The following is a 21803-nucleotide window of genomic DNA, read 5'->3' as shown; positions in this document are numbered from 1 at the left end:
GAAACACATGACAACTCTCCAGTTCTAGAGATTGAAACATAAGAACACACACACATTCCCCATTCTGAGCCCCGGGGCTAACACAGGGAGGGTGTGCTACTATCACTCACATCAGTAACAGGCTCACCGCTTGACAGACCCACAGAGCAACTCCAGACTCATTTCAGACAAGGATTTATGCACGCTGGTAACAGTAGTGCTACTATCCTGCGTGTACAAAAATACTTCGGAGCGGCATAAAATAACAATGTGTTAAATGTGATTTCCAGGTGGATGACAATTTAGATTTCTAAAACAGAGTCCTATATGAGATGAAACGAATATGCTTTTGCATAGAAAAGCTCATAGATACATTTTGATGTTTACTGTATTAGGTCATAATCACATATATGCAAATTCAGTACCTGGAGATGCCTGGGTTGCATACAAGGACAGGCAGAGGTAGCCAGGAATGTTTGTGCATCGCCCATCAAGTGCAAACACGCCTGGGGGACAACATGCTGTCACGACTCACCACATTATCTCTCCTAGCTACTACAAGGTGGAAAATAGATCCTCTTTCCTTCATTCCTGCCATACGGTAGTCAGTCCAACCCTCCACCTCATTTCCATAGCTGCGTATATTTGGAAATAAACACATTTGTCAGACTTTTCCGGTGACGGCAATATTAAGTGAATGTGTAGGCTACTCTCTGTCATGCCTCATTAGGAAGTATTTCATGTTGTATGTATTTGAGGCCCGAGTCTGAAAATAAGCAGGTAAATATAATGGTTTAAAAGCGTCAAATGAATGCCCACTCTCGTATGAATAAAGAATAGCAGTGCAAAATGGACTTTAAAATATTTCTGCGTTCTACATAGTTCGTTTTAGCTAATCTTGGACGTATGCCGCATTCGTGTGGGATTGTGTGACGTCTCAAGCTGCTACATTCACGCATATGAAAAATGAGATGCACGTAAACAGAAACGTGTAAACACGTTGACACACTCTCGCACACTTGGCCTTTGCTCTTTGGGAGAATGGCTCTAAACAGCCTGACTCGTGTATCATGCATGCGCCCCACGGACTCTCCCACAATCCTATCCAGTTTACAAACACACACAGCATGTCAGTAATGTCTGTGACCAGCAAAGAATCCCAACCCTTCAGTGACAGTAACTCCCATCACCGCAAACATCTGAACCACACACTGGTGACATTGTAGAGTGGACTGTAACGTCACGTGCCGCTCCCATCGCATTTAACTGCAATGAACGAGCCATCGTTGATCATGTATTGAGTGAGTGGTGGGTTGAGTGTAGAAGTCGTGACGTTTTGTTCACAGTGAAACTGAGTGTTTATATTGAGGAGTGGGATGTGGGTCATCCTCCGACTAGCTCTCTCCTGCACCAGAGGTTATTTTGAATCTGAAGACCATCAGAATTAGGAATGTGTGCAATGTGAGAGACACACACACTCACTCTCACTTGGCCTTTGCTCGTTGGGAAAATGGCTCCAAACAACAACAAAAAAGTTAAAATGCATTTAATTGTAAGAAACTTTTAGAATATTGGTCTAATTGTAGACATTCAGTTAGATGGCATTGGTTAAATATCTCAATGTAATGTTAATGGAGAGCTAGCATGGCTGCAATAGAATGAGTCGGCATTTAAATGCTTCATAGTCCCTGTGGCTCAGTTGGTAGAGCATGGTGTTTGCAACACCAGGGTTGTGGGTTCGATTCCCACGGGGGGCCAGTACAACCCCCCCCCCCAAAAAAATGTATGTATTCACTACTGTAAGTCGTTCTGGATAAGAGCGTCTGCTAAAATGTAAATGTCATAATGAGAAACCATGTGGGGCCAACTGAGGGATCATTTAAGTGGGGAAGAGTAGATCAGGTCCAAACCAACACTGCAGAAGGAATGCACTTTAGCTGTATGACGATACTTCAGGACAGGGGGGAAAAGGGAATACCTAGTCAGTTGTACAACTGAATAGTGTCTTCCGCATTTAACCCAACCCCTCTGAAACAGAGAGGTGCGGAGGGCTGCATTAATCAACATCCGCGTCTTCGGCGCCCGGGTGTATGATAGATGGTGACAACGAGAGAGAGAGAGAGCAGAATGGAGATACGAGACAGGTACTGCTGGGAAAAATGATTTGATAAGGATTAAAAAAGAACTGAGGTGGGAGTGTTTAAAATAGTTTTAAATCAGCCAGTGATAAATGGTCATAAAGCGTTGGGCCTGTATTTACAGGTGAAGGAGGTGTGGCGTTTTGAGAAGGAACTGTGTGTGTGTGCACTATAAAGGTGTTGTCTTAGGAGCAATAGGGTGTGTATGAAGGAGTACTTACTTTCTCACACACAAGAAACCTGTCTAGCGGGTTCTGGGAGCTGATACTGTCAGTCAGCAGCTGGCAGGCAGGCAGGTGTCTCGCTCCCACAGCCGTATGTACAGGCGGAGGCTCAGCCCGGGGTTAAAGGCCGCGGGGGCTTAGCAGTTGGCATTCCTGTCTTGCAGCTGTCTCTCTGCCCCCTCCGATCCTATCCCAGCAGCTTTTGCTGTTGATTCGGTGTTGTCATTTCTGGCACTGTTCAGAGGGAGGGCATTCATTCACCTATCTGTACTCTTACCTGGGGGAGAGAGTGAAATAAAATGTATTTTAACTAACGGCCTAATTAATATTTACCTTTTTAAAAAGACAGGTTAGAAGAATAAAGACGGCAAACTGTAAAATAATTGAGTGGTATGATTGTAATTTGTGGCAAAATGTGGAAGATAATTCTTTCTCAATGTTCTCTTTTTTTTTTGTCTTTCAGGTCTTCTCCTCCATTGTTGTTGATTTGAGCCCAGGAGGCCACCATGGAAATGCAGAGTGGGTTCATAATCTGGCTATATTGTTCTCCCCCCTTTCACAACCTTTTTTATTTCTTCCTTTGTTTTCTTCCTCTTCTTGGCTATCACCTTCCTCTTCTCTTAATTCCTCCTCTCCCTCATATTCCTTCCTCTCCTTTGTTCAACTGAACACAATGTCTTCCCTCTAGTGCAATAACAAGCATGTTAGATGCATAATGGCTAATGGGTAACTTCCAAGTGCAGTGTTGTCTCTAATAACCCCTCTTTGCTCTCCCTCCTAGTGCGTTATTAACAAGTGCAGGCTATTATTCTAAGTGCAGTCCATAATAACCCCATAGATCTCCCCTCTTTCCCTCTGTAGTGGGCGAGCCCTGAGGGCACTAACAAGTGTGTTGAACATGGATAATATATTACTTCAAAGTGCACTTCCACTCTAACCTCTCTGCTCTCCTTCCCTCCGTAGTGGGCAATGAGGGGAGAGTGAAGGTGAAAGAGTGGCAGCAGACCTACTACGCCGGGGACTCTGGGATCCAGTCAGGAGCCACCACAGTGAGGACCGATGACGACGGGGCCGAGTACAGCACCAAGCAGTACAGCACCGTCACCACCACCGTCGTCTCAGAGAAACCTGCTGGTGAGACGCACGCAGTTTAGTGCTTGAATACACGCGCTCAAATTGACATAAACAAACATTCAAAAGTACAACCTGCTACAAACATGCACTGTGTCACTTAGGAACATGGAGTTAAAACACACACACACACAAACATTCACACACACCTTATTACTGCTTAATACTAAACTATCATTCAAACCCAACATCTAAAAATACAAACCACAACATTCTCCTCCTCTTCTCTCCACTCCCTGTAGAAGTGGAGTCTCAGTATGCCCTGACCCGAGCCCAGCGTGTCCGAGCGGCCATGTTCCCAGAGACGGTGATGGAGGGCACGACCATCCTGTCCACCCAGACTGACCCGTCCCAGATGACCAACGTCCAGCGGCTGGCCGAGCCCTCGCAGCTCCTCAAGACGGCCATCGTCCACCTCATCAACTACCAGGACGACGCCGAGCTGGCCACGCGCGCCATCCCCGAGCTCACCAAGCTGCTCAACGATGAGGACCAGGTACAGTACGGGTTGTTTGATACATCTGCCTTTGCATCAGGGTTGGGCTCAATTCAGAATTTTGGAATTGACTCCCATTCAGCTCATGAGATTGAATTGGCCACACAGAATGTATAATTTTTTGAGTTTGAGTAACAGGAAGTGCAATTTTATTCGGTGCAATTCAAAGAAATTCCACTCAGTCATAGAACATGAAAGTTGAATTGACCCCGACAGGTCACACTTCCAGATACCAAAGAATATATCACACTTCTCTGGAAACAATGTTCATATACTCTTTTATCCTTAGTGCTTAGAATAGCCAGTTATATTTCCACCAATAATTTCACTCGTTTGGCTTCTTTTTTAAGGCCTTAAAGTCCATTTGAGGGTTAAACGAATGCATTCTGGGGGATGTGGTATTAATGAAAAACTTTGCTCATTCATTTGAAGTTTGTCCTGAAAATCTGTTTCAACAATATTTTATATGCATGTATATAACATTTGATATTTTATCTATTAGATATACAGTTGAAGTCGGAAGTTTACATACACTTAGGTTGGAGTCATTAAAACTCGTTTTTAAACCACTCCACAAATTTCTTGTTAAACTGTAGGTTTGGCAAGTCGGTTAGGACATCTACTTTGTGTATGACACAAGTAATTTTTACAACTATTGTTTACAGACAGATTATTTCACTTATAATTCACCTGTATCACAATTCCAGTGGGTCAGAAGTTTACATGCACTAAGTTGACTGTGCCTTTAAACAGCTTGGAAAATTCCAGAAAATTATGTCATGGCTTTAGAAGCTTCTAATAGGATAATTGACATCATTTGAGTCAATTGGAGGTGTACCTGTGGATGTATTTCAAGGCCTACCTTCAAACTCAGTGCCTCTTTGCTTGACATCATGGGAAAATCCCCAAAAATCAGCCAAGACCTCAGAAAAGAAATTGTAGACCTCCACAAGTCTGGTTCACCCTTGGGAGCAATTTCCAAACATCTGAAGGTACCACGTTCATCTGTACAAACAATAGTAAGCAAGTATAAACACCATGGGACCACACAGACGTCATACCGCTCAGGAAGGATTCGCGTTCTGTCTCCTAGAGATGAACGTACTTTGGTGTGAAAAGTGCACATCAATCCCAGAACAACAGCAAAGGACCTTGTGAAGATGTTGGAGGAAACGGGTACAAAAGTATCTATATCCACAGTAAAACGAGTCCTATATCGACATAACCTGAAAGACCGCTCAGCAAGGAAGAAGCCACTGCTCCAAAACCGCCATAAAAAAGCCAGACTACGGTTTGCAACTGCACATGGGGACAAAGGTTGTACTTTTTGGAGAAATGTTCTCTGGTCTGATGAAACAAAAATATTACTGTTTGCCCATAATGACCATCGTTATATTTGGAGGGAAAAGGGGGAGGCTTGCAAGCCGAAGAACACCATGAAGCACGAGGGTGGCAGCATTATGTTGTGGGGGTGCTTTGCTGCAGGAGGGACTGGTGCACTTCACAAAATAGATGGCATCATGAGGGAGGAAAATTGTGGCTATATTGAAGCAACATCTCAAGACATCAGTCAGGAAGTTAAAGCTTCGTCGCAAATGGGTCTTCCAAATGGACAATGACTCCAAGCATACTTCCTAAGTTGTGGCAAAATGGCTTAAGGACAACAAAGTCAAGGTATCGGTGGCCAACACAAAGTCCTGACCTCAATCCCATAGAAAATTTGTGGGCAGAACTGAAAAACTGTGTGTGAGCAAGGAGGCCTACAAACCTGACTCAGTTACACCAGCTCTGTCAGGAGGAATAGGCCAAAATTCACCCAACTTATTGTGGGAAGCTTGGGAAACGTTTGACCCAAGTTAAACAATTTAAAGGCAATGCTACCAAATACTAATTGAGTGTACGAAACCTTCTGACCCACTAGGAATGTGATGAAAGAAATAAAAGTTGAAATAAATCATTCTCTCCTATTATTCTGACATTTCACATTCTTAAAATAAAGTGGTGATCCTAACTGACCTAAGACATGGACTGTTTACTAGGATTAAATGTCAGGAATTGTGAAACTGAGTTTAAATGTATTTGGCTAAGGTGTATGTAAACTTCCGACTTCAACTGTATATTTAACTACACCATTATAGAAGAGGCATTATTTAATTTCAATTTCCTTGAATTAATTTGAATTGCAATTCTGTACCATGTTTACTACTTCAATTGAATTGGAATTTGAGGCATTTTCAATTCTGAATAGAGCACAACCCTGCTATGCATGTGTGTTTCTTTTATCTACCCCGAGCATCTAGCCATCAATCCACCCTTGTGGATGACATTGATTCGTTCAATCACTCATTCGTTCATGTTATTTACCACTAATAATCACACTTTCCCCATACCCCCCCCCCCCCATAGGTGGTTGTCAGCGTGGCTGTCATTCATTCACATTGCTGTACTTCTCCAATAGTCAGCCTTTCCCCCTTAATATCTCTGCATTTTCCCTCCATTCAAACGAACCAAACCCCCCTCTACGTCTTCCAGGTGGTGGTCAACAAAGCCTCCCTGATCGTCAACCAGCTGACCCGTAAGGAGGCGTCTCGCCGGGCGCTGATGGCGTCCCCCCAGATGGTGGCGGCGGTGGTGCGGGCCATGCAGAACACCGGGGACATGGAGACCGCCCGGGCTACAGCCAGCATCCTCCACAACCTGTCCCACCAGAGAGAGGGCCTGCTCTCCATCTTCAAGTGCGGGGGCATCCCTGCCCTGGTCCGCATGCTCAGGTAGGAGTCTGAGGGACTGCGGTGTAGTGTGTGTGGGAATGCACCCTCTCATTCTCGTAACTCTTATTTTGTGGCCTTCTATTGACAAAGCATTTGATAGTAAGACTCATAATGAACTATGTTCATCTATGGAAATCCTTAAGATAACTCTCTCCCTCTGTCAGTTCTCCCATGGAGTCTGTGCTGTTCTATGCCATCACCACCCTCCACAACCTGCTACTTCACCAGGAGGGAGCCAAGATGGCGGTGCGCCTGGCCGACGGCCTGCAGCGAATGGTGCCTCTGCTGAAGAAGAGCAACCCCAAGTTCCTGGCCATCACCACCGACTGCCTGCAGCTGCTGTCCTACGGCAACCAGGAGAGCAAGGTGTGGTGGTGGGGGTGAGAGTGTGTTTGAATGATTGCCCTGTGTTGGCATGGGTGTGGCTGCCATAGTAATTCTGTGACTGCATGCTTATGTGGATGTGAGACGACAGGTGTGGCCGGGTAGGGATGTCTGCCCTGTGTGCACTTGCCTGTGGTTTAATGGGTAAGTGCATGTTTGGACAGGAGTGATACATGGAATGTTTTGACCTTATTGAAGATGTTAACCTTATTGAAGATGTTAACCTTGTAATGCCTAAATCCCTACTGGAAAAATGAGGAATTGGGCACATCCAAACATGTCACGAGCTGGACTAAAAGTCTATGTCCACACTGTTTGCGGCTCATAGAAATGCTATCGCTTGATTCACATTGTTAAACTTCATTTTTCCCATCATCCCTCTCTCAGCTGATCATCCTGGCTAACAGTGGTCCGGAGGGCCTGGTCCACATCATGAGGAACTACAGCTATGAGAAGCTCCTGTGGACCACCAGCCGCGTGCTCAAAGTTCTCTCTGTCTGCCCCAGCAACAAACCTGCCATCGTGGATGCTGGTAAGTGTTTGAAATACAGGGGGTGTATTAGATTTGCGAGGAGCGACACTGTGGTTTTAATGAAATAAATTATCTCAGTTGTAATGCTATGAGATTATGAATGACGTACATATTTTGCAGTAAAAGGAGTTAGAAAAGAAATTCATACTCACTCTGTTTCCCTCCGTCTGTTTCCCTCTCTCTGTTTCCCTCTGTCAGGTGGGATGCAGGCTCTGGGGATGCACCTGACGGGCTCCAGTCAGCGTCTGATGCAGAACTGTCTGTGGACCCTGAGGAACCTGTCTGACGCCGCCACTAAACAGGTGAGACTTCTACCTCCCAACCTAGAGACCGTTTCCACCCTGCTGTCTGTTTCTCTCGTGTGTCCTAACCTCTGACCTTTTAACCTACCCTTTTTCCCCTTCTTGCATTTACTCTAAATGTTCTTACTTATTGAAACAGCAATGTGTTTTTAAGAACCACTAATATATTACAGATGAACTAAACTCTGTCTCTCTAGGAGGGTCTGGACAGTCTTCTTCAGACCCTCGTTGGTCTCCTGAGCTCTGACGACGTCAACATGCTCACCTGCTCCACTGGCATCCTCTCCAACCTCACCTGCAACAACGCTCGCAACAAGGCAATGGTCACCCAGGGCAACGGTATCGAGGCGCTCATCCACGCCGTCCTGAGGGCGGGAGAGAAGGAGGACGTGGTGGAGCCGGCCGTGTGCGCCCTGCGTCACCTGACGTCGCGCCACGCCGACGCCGAGGTGGCCCAGAATGCCGTGCGCATGCATTATGGCATTCCCGCGATCGTCAAGCTGCTCAACCAGCCCTACTACTGGCCTGTCATCAAGGTGAGAGGATAGGAGAGGCAGGATGGAGAGACAAACCAGCACTACTACTGGCCTGTCATCAAGGTGAGAGGATAGGAGAGGCAGGATGGAGAGACAACCAGCACTACTACTGGCCTGTCATCAAGGTGAGAGGATAGGAGAGGCAGGATGGAGGGGTGTATAGAGGGACAACCAGCCCTACTACTGGCCTGTCATCAAGGTGAGCGGGGGAGAGAGAGTGAGGGGTTGTGGGATAGAGAGATGAATAGTTGACAGATGGTTGCCCAGGGAGAGGGCTAACCATTCACGTAACCGGCTGCTTAATTCGCTATGAGGTGAGAAGTAGGAGGCATTAGGAGAGAGGGAAAGAGGAAGACCAGGTTGTGATGGAAGGATGGAAATGAGGGATAAGGAAGAAGCTACATAGAGAGAACGAGAAATGGTAGCGCGAGAGAAACTGTAAACGATGATGAGATGGGTGATATTTGTAAAACAAACCGTATCTAACCAAAAAGAACGTTGCTTTCTTTGTGATCACTAATCAAAATGGCGTCTGTCTCTAACCCCGTCTCTCTCTTGTCCTCAGGCTGTGGTTGGTCTGATCCGTAACCTGGCACTGTGCCCAGACAACCAGACCCCTCTGAGGGATGCCGGGGCCATCCCCCGCCTGGTCAATCTGCTGCTCAAAGCCCACCAGGACGCCCAGAAACACGGCTCCGCCGCACAGCAGACATACCAGGTAGATGTAGAAACAGATCTATGTACTTTAAAAAATATATATGTGTGTGTATCCAACTGTTATATCAGTAATTCGCCCTGTTCTTAACCTCCCTTAGTCTCTTTTGTTACTGACTGACTCTTGCTTTGTCTTTCTCAGGACGGCGTGAGGATGGAGGAGATCGTGGAGGGGTGCACAGGGGCCCTGCACATCATGGCCAGAGACCCCATCAACAGGGGAGAGATCGCCAGCATGCAGACCATCCCACTCTTTGTACAGGTAAGTTCTATTTTTTTAAATCTCAAATATTTGTTTCTCGCTTTTAGGACATCGATATCTCTGTTCCTGTAGATTGTGTGTGTTAACCATTGTCTCCCTCCTCCTGCCTAGCTGCTGTACTCTCCAGTGGAGAACGTGAAGCGCGTGTCAGCGGGGGCCCTGTGTGAGCTGGCCCTGGACAAACAGTCTGCTGAGATGATCGACGCGGAGGGAGCCTCCGCGCCGCTCATGGAGCTGCTGCACTCCAACAACGAGGGCATCGGTGAGACCACTTCCATTAAAACATCAAAAACCCAGGATTTGCGATAGACGCGTCACTAGTTTCACGTTTTTTTTATTAGTCGTACGGTATACGACTGGTATACATCGTCCAGCGAAATGCTTACTTGCAGGTTCCTTCTCGACAATGCAACGACAATAAGAATAGGAACAAAGTAAATGGCTCAGTAGAATAGAAAACATTTTAGGTTAAGTAAAATACAGGAAGGCACAATCTATAGTCCAATATTTACATGTTTTGGGGATGGGGGGGCAAGTGTAGGAGTCTGGTAGCAGCAGTTGTGATTTGTGGAGACTCAGACCAGGTGGTCAGTCCAGTTCGAGTGTTCAGCAGTCTGACGGCTTGTAGTTAGAAACTGTCTCTGACCTCGTGATCTGATACCGTCTGCTCGACGATAAGGGAGACCAGCTCGTGATGGGATGTGTGGGGGTCCTTGATGACGCTGCATGCCTTCCTCGGGCACTGATTCCAGTAGATGTCCTAGATGGCTAGAAGCACGGTACCAGTGATGCACTGGGCCGTCAACCCCAGCCGCTGGAGGGCCTTGCGGTCTATGTGGATAGATTGAGGTTGTTGTTTGGCGTCCATTGAGAGGAAGTTATTACCTGGAAGAGAATGCTTTTTTTAGTCTGACTGCATAATAGGCAACATTTCCAGAAACCAGTGGAGCCTCAACAGGTGCAAGTCTCTGCTGGCTTTCATCTCTCTCTCGTTTAATTGACCAATTATTGAGTCTGGGTCACATCTGATCTCTTAACTCAATTGTTGAATGAGACAAGGATTGAGAAGTAGCATTGTACACTGCAGCCATTTGATTCCCCCTGATATATCCTCTCAGAACTTGGGAGTAGATTGATTAGCTGACAAAGTAAGTCAATGTGTCCATGTGATAATCTAACCATGTCACCTTTCTCCTCTCTCCAAGCCACCTATGCGGCCGCCGTTCTCTTCCGCATCTCCGAGGACAAGAACTCCGACTACAAGAAGCGTGTGTCCGTGGAGCTCACGCACTCCCTGTTCAAGCACGACCCCGCCGCCTGGGAAATGGTGAGTGGAGCTATGCTTGAGGCCTCTAGCGCCCTCTGTGGCGAGGAGGGAGCCACTGCAGGATCTAATAACAAATTACAGCTTCTCTCAATTCCGATTTAACTGAAGAAAATACTTTGCTTCTAGCGGTAATTTAATATTGATTAAAAATGCATGCATTAAATTTGTCGATACTTGCATGTGAAGTATTTTAGTTTCTAAAATGGCAGTGTAATATTTTGTATTAACAGAAAGGTAGATGATGCAATTTAAGAAAACAGGTGACAGTGTTGGCAGTTTGACACGGTTTCTGTCGTCCATATATGGGCAACTTGCTGACTTGATTTTGACCTTTCACCTCTCGTGAACCCCTCCCCAGGCCCACAACGCTGTCCCCATGGAGGCAGGCTACGCAGCAGACGGTGAGTAACTCACTCTGGCAGAAAGGTACCCATACTGACTGACACACTAGCATGGGGCAGAACAGAACGCTGGCTGTAGCTCTGTCCATTCATGTGCTAGTTAGTCACTGTTCCAATGGGCTGTGTAAATGTAATGTTAATGTATTGCTTTGCTATATATGGATTCTTATGATATGATTATACTGCATTAAGGAGAGAGAAAGCAAATGATCTATGTAACTTCAACCATGTTAAAAGTGAGGCCCCCGCCCCATTTTTGTTAATGATTGCAAAATATTTGGAGATACCCTTATTTCAAAGTGTTGATCTAAGTGTGTGTGTTTCAGAGCTGGACGCAGGCTACCCCCATTATGTAGACTACCCTGCTGACATGCCCATGGAAGGAGAGATGGGGATGTCCGATGTTGAATACCAGACCGGCGGCATGAACTACGACATGAGGCAACACGGATATGCTGAGCGCTATTAGGACAAGGGTCCGTGCATACAGCCAACAGACAAATGTACACACGCTCTTGTTGTCAAGCGCGCAGATACACGAAGACCGAGCAGCCATTAGTTACATACACCTATTATTATAAAAACAAGTCGCACCACTTTTTAATAAAGATGCTGTTCTCTCTACAGACACTGAAGGGAGGAAGACGCAGAAGGGGGGGAAGAGAAGAAATCACACAATCTTCAAATGGAGTGATGTCAATCTGTCTCTGCTCACCTCGATGTAGTATATGCAATTATCACTGACTGGGACTCAGAATCCAACAGGGCTTACCTTCTGTTTTCTATGAATAATATTGATGATGCACAGGTTTTTAGTCGAGGACGTTTTAAGGTTGTTGTGCGCTTTTCGGTGGGTAATCGATGCCAAAGAGATTTTATTTTGTGATGATAATCATGCAGCTTCCTTTTTCAAAAATTTCAATACTAGTTGAAGACACTACCAGAGGTGACTGGAGAACGACGTGTATTGTACAGCTCACCTGCTCACCTGCTTTCTTTCTGTTTTTAACTGTTACTTAACACTATTTGCTGTTAACATTTTTCCAACTGTGTTTCTGGAAAGTCTGCATAAGTTTATTCATGAGCTAAGAGTTAATTCACGAGTTAATACTGACTCAGTGGCGTAATAGTCTTACATTGACTCTGACAGTAGAAGAGAACCCAATAGGGGGAGTCTACTGGAGGCCCTAAATCAACACCCTTAAGTGAAACGCTACTGACAGGGAATTTGTCTTTCTACATAAAGGTTTTTACTTCAATTTTGTTTAAGAAAATAAAGAATATATTAAAGTACAGGCAGACTGGGTTTGGTTTTACTATAGTTTTGAGTCTGGGAAATACTGTATATCTGGGGCAATGCCATACTGTTTTTTTTTTTGTTGCTCTGTACAGCATATCCTTCCTACCCAAATTTAGGGAAAGTACTCTTTATCCAACGATGCTGAAGTCAGAACCGCCACTCTTCATGGGACGTAGTAGTTGCATTTATTGCATCTCTATCTAGCAAGAACATTTTCAGTAGTCTCTCAGCCTAAAACAGTCACATTGTCTTGAGGAATTTTCACTACATAAAATGGTTTGTGGCTCCATCTAGTGGTCTGCTGAGAAACCGGAGACCATGCAACAAGTTCAACAGCCCAGAGACCTGGCTATAGCATGTGATTTTATAATACTCATAATTAGCCTACATTGATGTGCAACATGTACCCTAAATGATTTCTTAAATTACAGGTGTCATTTTAAGGCTGTGGTCTGGGCACATTTTAGAATTGTATTCCAGATAAACATTATTAAAATTGTCTCACTCAGGACCCTTAACTCCTAAATTGAACAAAACCAAATATTTGATTTGCTGTAGGTGAAGCAGAGCAGAAAAATGAATGCTATTTAAGGTCACCGAAATTGTGTTAGTTTTGCACAGCAGTTTGTTACAGATTAAAATCTGTGTGAGACTGCAATGACAAACAAAGATAAATATAGAAGGAATGGTAACTGTAAAATTACATCCTACCTAGAGCTTCAGCTAAAACCTGGTAGTACGGGACTGATTTCTGTATCAATTCTGCAATGCAAATCTACTTCTAAAACCAATGCAAAAATCAACTACCTGCAATGATGGAATTCTGGCCTGAGTCTCCAATTGGAGGCTGCTCTACCTGACACAGACACTGTCATTCCAAACCCTGGGTAGAGGGTCAGAAAATGTGGAGTAAAATGTGGGCAGATGGGTCAGTGTACCAGAGGAGACACTGTAGAAGGACAGCGTGCCAGCCAGCCAGTCCAGATACACTCCTACTCTGTTCAAATAAGACAAGGTAGCAGGGAAAGCAATACTCCTAGCATTATGGAAGGCGATGTAATTTGTCAAAGCATCGCTAACTCCAGGACTTGTCATTACGTCCAAGCCAACAGTCCCCAAACCTCTCCACTCCTGCCGATTTTTCTCTGTACGTCACTGCCATTTCCTCTCAATAACTGCGTCTATTCAGACCCTCTTTACACAGCACCTGCCAACAGCCCTCAAATCTCCCTGCGTGATCAGGCTACGGCAGATAGCTCACAGGCATCTAATGGAGAGACCGAAGGACACGATTATTAGTATTTTTAATTACTGTCATTTAATCTTATTTCTTTCCAACAAAAACATTTTCAAGTATTCTCACTGATCAGTGATACTATCAAGCGCAGTGTGCAGTTTCCTTTTTCCTTCATCTTGTTCAACTGTTACCATGCACCTGCAACAAGATTGCTCAGATGTGCGAGTGCCTTTTGAATCAAGTATTCTCACTGAATCATTTGTGTAGCTTTCAAGAGAGAAATCAACACATTTTCTTAGGCCAGATTTTATCCAGTGTTCTGCATCATGGTCCACACTGTCTCCTCAAAACCCATTCAAGGAGGTCCGTCTCGATCCACGTTGAGTGAAAAGATAGTAACAAACCATTTGATGCTTAAAATGTGAGTTCACTTTAGTAATTTCAATAACGTCAAACTCTCAGGTATGAGGAGTTTGAGCTGAGGCCAGCGTTTCACAGCATCATTCCGTGAGGTTAAATGCATGATCAACAAGAATATTTCCTAGTAGGTTTTTAATGCATTGGAAGGGGAGGTGGGACACTCCATGCAATAAAAGTGTACCTTTGTTTTATTGGAAATGTCCTTCTAGTATCATATCTAATGAAGAGATTTTAAAATCACCAGGTACTCACAGAGCTGTTCTGGAGGCTTTGATCATAGGCAACAGCCTCAAAAGACCTGATTTGCAGCGTTTCCTTAGGTCAATCATATCCAGCTCTTCTTCTGATGTCAGCAACATGAATGCCAAAGCAGACCACTGGGCAGGTGAGAGTTTGGCCTCAGAAAGACTTCCTGAGCTAAGGTAGGTTTGGATCTCCTCCGCTAGAGAATTGTCATTCAGACAGTGGAACAGATTGATGCCTTTCCTTGATGTACTTGACTGTTTCCTCATTGTTCTGTGACCTGCTTCTAGTCTTTGTTAGTATGGACCGTAAGAGAGTCCGGTTGGATTCCAGCGAGAGGCCAAGGAGGAAGCGGAAGAACAGGTCCAGGTGTCCATTCTTACACTGCAAAGCCTTGTCCACTGCTTTCTTGTGGACGATGGTTGCAGGTCTCTTCAGATGTTCGATTTCTGCTTGTTTCCTGTTCAAACATGAGATTGACATTCTCGTTGTTGAATGTCAAACAGACCGGCAAGAAACTCCTGGATGCTGAAATGCATAAAGCAGTACACCTTCTCCTGGAACAACCCACACTCCTCTCTGAAGAGCTGAGTGCACACTCCTGAGTACACTGACGCTTCTGTAACATCAATGCCACATTCTTCCAGGTCTCCTTCATAGGAGATCAGGTTGCCCCTTTTCCAGTTGTTCAAAGGCCAGTTTCCAAATCATCTTTGTCTTTTTCCATTTGTGAATATGTCTCAGCATTATCTGGTCTCTTTGGATATTTCTGGTTTTTGATCCATATGTTACAGTTCAGGAAGTGTGAATATATTTGAGTCAGGGTCTTCGGCATCTCTTGACTCTGTTTCACGAAACAGTCTCCAGAACTGTAGCTGAAATCCAACTGAAGACTGGTATGTGGCACATGATGTAGAGGCTTCTTGAAGACTTCAGGTGTGTAATGATTTTGCTGGCTAGGCTCTTGTCACTGATTTTCATCCTGAAGTAGTACTCCTGTGGGTCATTGAAGCCTCATCTCTGTCCAGATGTGAGCAGAGGGAAGCAGATCCCCCTGAATGGGGTTTGTCAGCAGCACGTCCACTGAGGTTGACTTTGTGACGTCACACCAAGTCTCGTTGTTCTGGAAGTCAAGGGGAAGTCGACATTCATCCAGACCATCAAAGACAAATAGTACTTTGTACTTGTTGAAGTCTGAGATTGCGGACTCTTATTTCCATAACAAAGTGCTTGAGAAGGTCAAGCAAGCTGTGTTTTTTCCCCCTTCATCAAAGCTCTCAGCTCTCAAAAAGGAAGTGAAAATATCAGCTGGATATCTTGAATGGCTTTTCCTTCAGCCCAGTCCAGAATGAACTTCTGCGCAGAGACCGTTTTGCCAATGCCAGCAACTCCCTTCGTCAGGACAGTTCTGTTGGTTTGTCTTGCTCAGGTAAGGTTTCAAAGATGTCGTTGCATTTGATCGGTGTCTCTTGTGTTGCTGATCTCCTGGATGTCTCAATCTGTCTCACCTCATGTTCATTATTGACCTCTCCACTTCCACCCTCTGAATGTAGAGCTCTGCGAAGATCTGATTGAGAAGTGTTGGGTTTCCTTGTGTAGCCATTCCTTCAAACACATTCAAACTTCCCTTTTTTTAAGTTGAATTTGAGTTTAGGTTGTCACACCGCAAGCTCACCTAAACGATTTGAAAATGACCAGGAAAAATGTACTTCGAAGCATACTAATAAAGGCATAGTACTTTCAATACATATATTTTTGTACATCAATCCAACTGTTTGTGGGCATATTAAATTGAACATTAAAGATCTTACTGTTCTCCAGTGTGTCAGCAAGCTCGTTCTGGTTCATGTTCCTCAGGATGTGCAGTGTGATCTTCAGAGCCCCCTCTGGCACTGCTCTCCTGGTTCTCATCTTCACTGTACACCACCACCTTCCCCTGACTGTCAGAGCATTGTGGGTGATTTGAACTCAGAATCTTCTCAAACTTCTTTAATTCACTCTTTACAAATGTGATGACTTGGTCTTCAACCAACTGGAATAGGCAAAAACAGGTCTTAAATAATGTTTGTTCTTTACATATTATCTGAATGTTTAATGTTGTAATCATTTCACAACTTGTATTTCCTTGTGGGTCCTTGAGCCTTAAATACTACATACAGTAGTCAGAGGTTAAAGGTCACAAAGACATCAAACAACTATCCATTCACTTAACTGTAAGACATGAGCCAGCTCACCTTGAATATGGAGGACACGTCGGCCGTAGACCAGCCACGGGGAATGTCTGACTCTGATCTCTCTTGCTGGTCTCTGCACACATGACATAGCACTTGTGATGCGTGTTACCTTATTGATAATCATCTTCCCCCCCACAGAATATATCTGGCACATGGTGGAATACAGAAATTGTCTCTCTTGCTCTAAGATCTAAAGCACCCACCTTCGGTCAGAAATGCCTTCCTCCCTGAATTGTGTTTTAGGATGAACCATTGACCAGTCACTCTTAAAGGACTCACAGCTGAGTCCAGGGGAATTGGCTCCTGTCAGCAGACAACTCAGACCTACAGTCAAACATAAGGGAGTCCCGACTTCATGCTTTAATGTGGAGACAAAGACGATAAAAGAGGGAACCGTGATAAATTCTTACGCATGCCCAGTGTTCCAATTCCTGAAGTGTTCTTGATATCCCATTGACTGGTCACTGTTCATGGACAGACAGCTGTGTATGGTTTCTGATGCTGGGCCCTGTAAAGAAGCACATTCGATGTAACTCATACAACTACAGGATGTTGGTGATTTACTGTTTCCTTCAAAATATTGATTAGAAACAAATGAGCAGAACAAGAGAACACAAACCAGACAAGCTGTTGATCAGTAGATATATTTTCTGTCTTGAAGTTGAATGGAGGATCAACAGACATGTATGTTCGCATGGACAGACAGCTGGGTACAGGTGAGACTGGTCTCTCCTGCTGGATTTGGCTTCAACACAGAGACAGATCTTCGGTCTATAATATCTTCTGCCTTAGCCTGGGTTCCAACCTGTTTATGCCATCAAGCCTTTCCTTGTATGCCAAGGAGTGACATGATGGCACAAAGAGATTGGTACCCAGCCTACTTCTGCCTTATGACGTAATATTACTTCTGAGCTCTATAATTATCAAAATTTGAGATAGATATGTTGTTAGGAATCTGTGTCAGTCCCATACACACAATGAAGCTGGAAGGTGTTGTAAGTGTCAATTCCGTCAGAGTGCCATTTTTTGGAGGCACTGCCCCCCTCCACTCTCTCCCCCTAGAGTCTCATTTTAGAGGCACTGCCCCCCTCCACTCTCTCCCCCGAGAGTCCCATTTTAGAGGCACTGACCCCCTCCACTCTCTCCCCCTAGAGTCTCATTTTAGAGGCAGTGCTCCCCTCCACTCTCTCCCCCGAGAGTCTCATTTTAGAGGCAGTGCCCCCGTCCACTCTCTCCCCCGAGAGTCTCATTTTAGAGGCAATGTGCTCATACTGTGTAGAGAGAACAGAATTGTGATGACAATTAAAGGCCCACTCCTTCATTTGGAAAATATTGCGGCAGCTCACCACTTGGTTTACTATAATAAATCACATTCATATGAATATCTGCAGTGTAACTATCCAAGCTAATACAGTCAGTGTTTATCATAAGGCATTGCTTATGAAAACTGCTAAGAATAATAAAAGCTGCACTACATTAGATTTGAGTTGTTCTTAGTGTTGGCAAGCAGGCGGTTGGTAGTTTTAACCCATGTTGAAATGGAATTTCCACCCTGTCACACAAACGGTGTAAACCACGTTACAGGAAATCGCCACTAACTTTGCATGACAGCTTTCTGCAGTTTGGTGATTTATCAATGTTTACCATCTTTATAAATACCCATATAGTTCAGTACTATATTTCATTTGACTTCCACGTGGGATAAAGTAAAAGGTATCGCTATCCAGATCAGATGGTCATGAACAAAGGCATTTAGGCTATATTTGGTTCTGACAGAAACCTACCAATAACCATTTATCTGTTACAGGACATTGCATTTTGCAGGCTATAGACTTTGGCTGTCTTGAGGTACCCATGCTGAAGTGTGAATCCAGAAGAAGAAATAAAACACCCTTTATACCGCCTCCTCTAATAGTAGGCATCTTAAGTACCTCTGACTACAAAAACAGCATGCTATTCACAAGGACCACAAAGGAGGAAATACAGTTGAAGTCAGAAGTTTACATACACTTAGGATGGAGTCCTTAAAACTCGCTTTTCAACCACTCGACAAGTTTCGTGTTAACAAACTATAGTTTTGGCAAGTCAGTTAGGACATCTACCTTGTGCATGACAAGTCGTTTTTCCAGCAATTGTTTACAGATTATTTCACTTATAATTCACTGTATCACAATTCCAGTGGGTCAGAAGTTTACATACACCAAGTTGACTGTGCCTTTAAACAGCTTGGAAAATTCCAGAAAATGTCATGGCTTTAGAAGCTTCTGATAGGCTAATTGACATAATTTGAGTCAATTGGAGGTGTCCCTGTGGATGTATTTCAAGGCCTACCTTCAAACTCAGTGCCTCTGCTTGACATCATGGGAAAATCAAAAGAAAACAGCCAAGACTTCAGAAAAAAAATTGTAGACCTCCACAAGTCTGGTTCATCCTGGGGAGCAATTTCCAAACGCCTGAAGGTACCACGTTCATCTGTACAAACAATAGTATGCAAGTATAAACACCATGGGACCACGCAGCCGTCATACCGTGCAGGAAGGAGACGCGTTCTGTCTCCTAGAGATGAAAGAACTTTGGTACGAAAAGTGCAAATCAATCCCAGAACAGCAAAGGACCTTGTGAAGATGCTGGAGGAAACAGGTACAAACGTACCTATATCCACAGTAAAACGAGTCTATATCGATATAACCTGAAAAGCCGCTCAGCAAAGAAGAAGCCACTGCTCCAAAACCACCATAAAAAAACCAGACTACAGTTTGCAACTACACATGGGGACAAAGATTGTACTTTTTGGAGAAATGTCCTCTGGTCTGATGAAACAAAAATAGAACTGTTTGGCAATAATGACCATCGTTATGTTTGGAGGAAAAAGGGGGGGCTTGCAAGCTGAAGAACACCATCCCAACCGTGAAGCACAGGGGTGGCAGCATCATGTTGTGGGGCTGCTTTGCTGCAGGAGGGTCTGGTGCACTTCACAAAACAGATGGCATCATGAGGCAGGAAAATTATGTGGATATATTGAAGCAACATCAAGACATCTGTCAGGAAGTTAAAGCTTGGTCGCAAATGGGTCTTCCAAATGGACAATGACCCCAAGCAAACTTCCAAAATTGTGGCAAAATGGCTTAAGGACAACAAAGTCAAGGTATTGGAGTGGCCATCACAAAGCCCTGACCTCAATCCTATAGAAAATGTGTGGGCAGAACTGAAAAAGCGTGTGCGAGCAAGGAGGCCTACAAACCTGACTCAGTTACACCAGCTCTGTCAGGAGGAATGGGCCAAAATTCACCCAACTTATTGTGGGAAGCTTGTGGAAGGCTACCCGAAGCGTTTGACCCACGTTAAACAATTTAAAAGCAATGCTACCAAATACTAATTGAGTGTATGTAAACTTCTGACCCACTGGGAATGTGATGAAAGAAATAAAAAATTTAAGTCTGTTCTGACACTTCACATTCTTAAAATAATGTGATCCTGACCTAAAACAGGGAATTTATACTTGGATTAAAATGTCAGGAATTATGAAAAAGAGTTCAAATGTATTTTCTAAGGCATATGTAAACTTCAACTGTACATAAATACAATATGGATGACTTGATCTTTGTGTTGATACCGTTTCCAAATTGCAACTCCTCGGCTTAAACAATTGAAAGTGCACTGCACAATTATTGTGGGTACTGTATTAAATTAGTTAATGAAGGATTTACCTTCCTCGTTTGCTTCCTCCGGCTGTTTGGTTGTCAATGGCTTTGCTGGCTGAGACATTTGACTTTCACTTGTGTTGTCATTGCACCCGTTTTTGTGGACTGCATACAGTGAGGGAAAAAAGTATTTGATCCCCTGCTGATTTTGTACGTTTGCCCACTGACAAAAAAATGATCAGTCTATAATTTTAAATGGTAGGTTTATTTGAACAGTGAGAGACAGACTAACAAAAAAAATCAAGAAAAACATGTCAAAAATGTTATAAATTGATTTGCATTTTAATGAGGGAAATAAGTATTTGACCCCCTCTCAATCAGAAAGATTTCTGGCTCCCAGGTGTCTTTTATACAGGTAACGAGCTAAGATTAGGAGCACACTCTTAAAGGGAGTGCTCTAATCTCAGTTTGTTACCTGAATAAAAGACACCTGTCCACAGAAGCAATCAATCAGATTCCAAACTCTCCACCATGGCCAAGACCAAAGATGTCAGGGACAAGATTGTAGAACTACACAAGGCTGGAATGGGCTACAAGACCATCGCCAAGCAGCTTGGTGAGAAGGTGACAACAGTTGGTGCGTCAATCTCCCTCGGCATGGGGCTCCATGCAAGATCTCACCTCGTGGAGTTGCAATGATCATGAGAACGGTGAGGAATCAGCCCAGAACTACACAGGAGGATCTTGTCAATGATCTCAAGGCAGCTGGGACCATAGTCACCAAGAAAACAATTGGTAACACACTACGCCGTGAAGGACTGAAAACCTGCAGCGCCCGCAAGGTCCCCCTGCTCAAGAAAGCACATATACATGCCCGCCTGAAGTTTGCCAATGAACATCTGAATGATTCAGAGGACAACTGGGTGAAAGTGTTGTGGTCAGATGAGACCAAAATGGAGCTCTTTGGCATCAACTCAACTCGCCGTGTTTAGAGGAGGAGGAATGCTGCCTATGACCCCAAGGGTACCATCCCCACTGTCAAACAAAAGGTGTTTTTCTGCAAAGGGGACAGGACAACTTCACCGCATCAAAGGGACGATGGACGGGCCATGTACCGTCAAATCTTGGGTAAGAACCTCCTTCCCTCAGCCAGGGCACTGAAAATGGGTCGTGGATGGGTATTCCAGCATGACAATGAGCCAAAACACACAGCCAAGGCAACAAAGGAGTGGCTCAAAAAGAAGCACATTAAGGTCCTGGAGTGAGTGGCCTAGCCAGTCTCCAGACCTTAATCCCATGGAAAATCTGTGGAGGGAGCTGAAGGTTCGAGTTGCCAAACGTCACCCTCAAAACCTTAATGACTTGGAGAAGATCTGCAAAGAGGAGTGGGACAAAATCCCTCCTGAGAAGTGTGCAAACCTGGTGGCCAACTACAAGAAACATCTGACCTGATTGCCAACAAGGGTTTTGCCACCAAGTACTAAGTCATGTATTGCAGAGGGGTCAAATACTTATTTCCCTCATTAAAATG

The 21803-nt window shown here is 44.4% G+C and overlaps 1 protein-coding gene and 1 long non-coding RNA gene across 3 annotated transcripts in view; one reads left to right on the top strand and one right to left on the bottom strand.

Moving 5' to 3' along the window:
- Positions 1–12494, top strand: part of LOC115177790 (junction plakoglobin) — a 30000-nt gene extending 17506 nt beyond the window's left edge. For both annotated transcript variants that reach the window (XM_029738751.1, XM_029738752.1), the window contains 15 exons: positions 2805–2860; positions 3305–3475; positions 3715–3968; positions 6501–6739; positions 6904–7105; positions 7511–7655; positions 7854–7957; positions 8155–8493; positions 9059–9211; positions 9350–9469; positions 9581–9731; positions 10675–10796; positions 11155–11197; positions 11524–11673; positions 11825–12494. In XM_029738751.1, the coding sequence (XP_029594611.1) occupies positions 2848–2860; positions 3305–3475; positions 3715–3968; positions 6501–6739; positions 6904–7105; positions 7511–7655; positions 7854–7957; positions 8155–8493; positions 9059–9211; positions 9350–9469; positions 9581–9731; positions 10675–10796; positions 11155–11197; positions 11524–11666 (2199 nt within the window). In that variant the 5' untranslated portion in view covers positions 2805–2847 and the 3' untranslated portion in view covers positions 11667–11673; positions 11825–12494. The remainder of the gene's footprint in view (positions 1–2804; positions 2861–3304; positions 3476–3714; positions 3969–6500; positions 6740–6903; positions 7106–7510; positions 7656–7853; positions 7958–8154; positions 8494–9058; positions 9212–9349; positions 9470–9580; positions 9732–10674; positions 10797–11154; positions 11198–11523; positions 11674–11824) is intronic.
- Positions 12495–16064: 3570 nt separating this feature from the next.
- LOC115177791 (uncharacterized) lies at positions 16065–17116 on the bottom strand. Its single transcript, XR_003872503.1, has 3 exons — positions 16835–17116; positions 16632–16704; positions 16065–16337 (listed from the first exon to the last, which is right to left on the bottom strand). It is a non-coding gene; the product is annotated as an uncharacterized LOC115177791 (long non-coding RNA).
- Positions 17117–21803: the final 4687 nt, after the last annotated feature.

Source organism: Salmo trutta, chromosome 38 (assembly GCF_901001165.1).
Source record: "Salmo trutta chromosome 38, fSalTru1.1, whole genome shotgun sequence".
NCBI classification, from domain to species: domain Eukaryota; kingdom Metazoa; phylum Chordata; class Actinopteri; order Salmoniformes; family Salmonidae; genus Salmo; species Salmo trutta.
The sequence above is the reverse complement of the archived record's forward strand: the minus strand, read 5'-3'. Positions and strand labels throughout refer to the sequence as shown.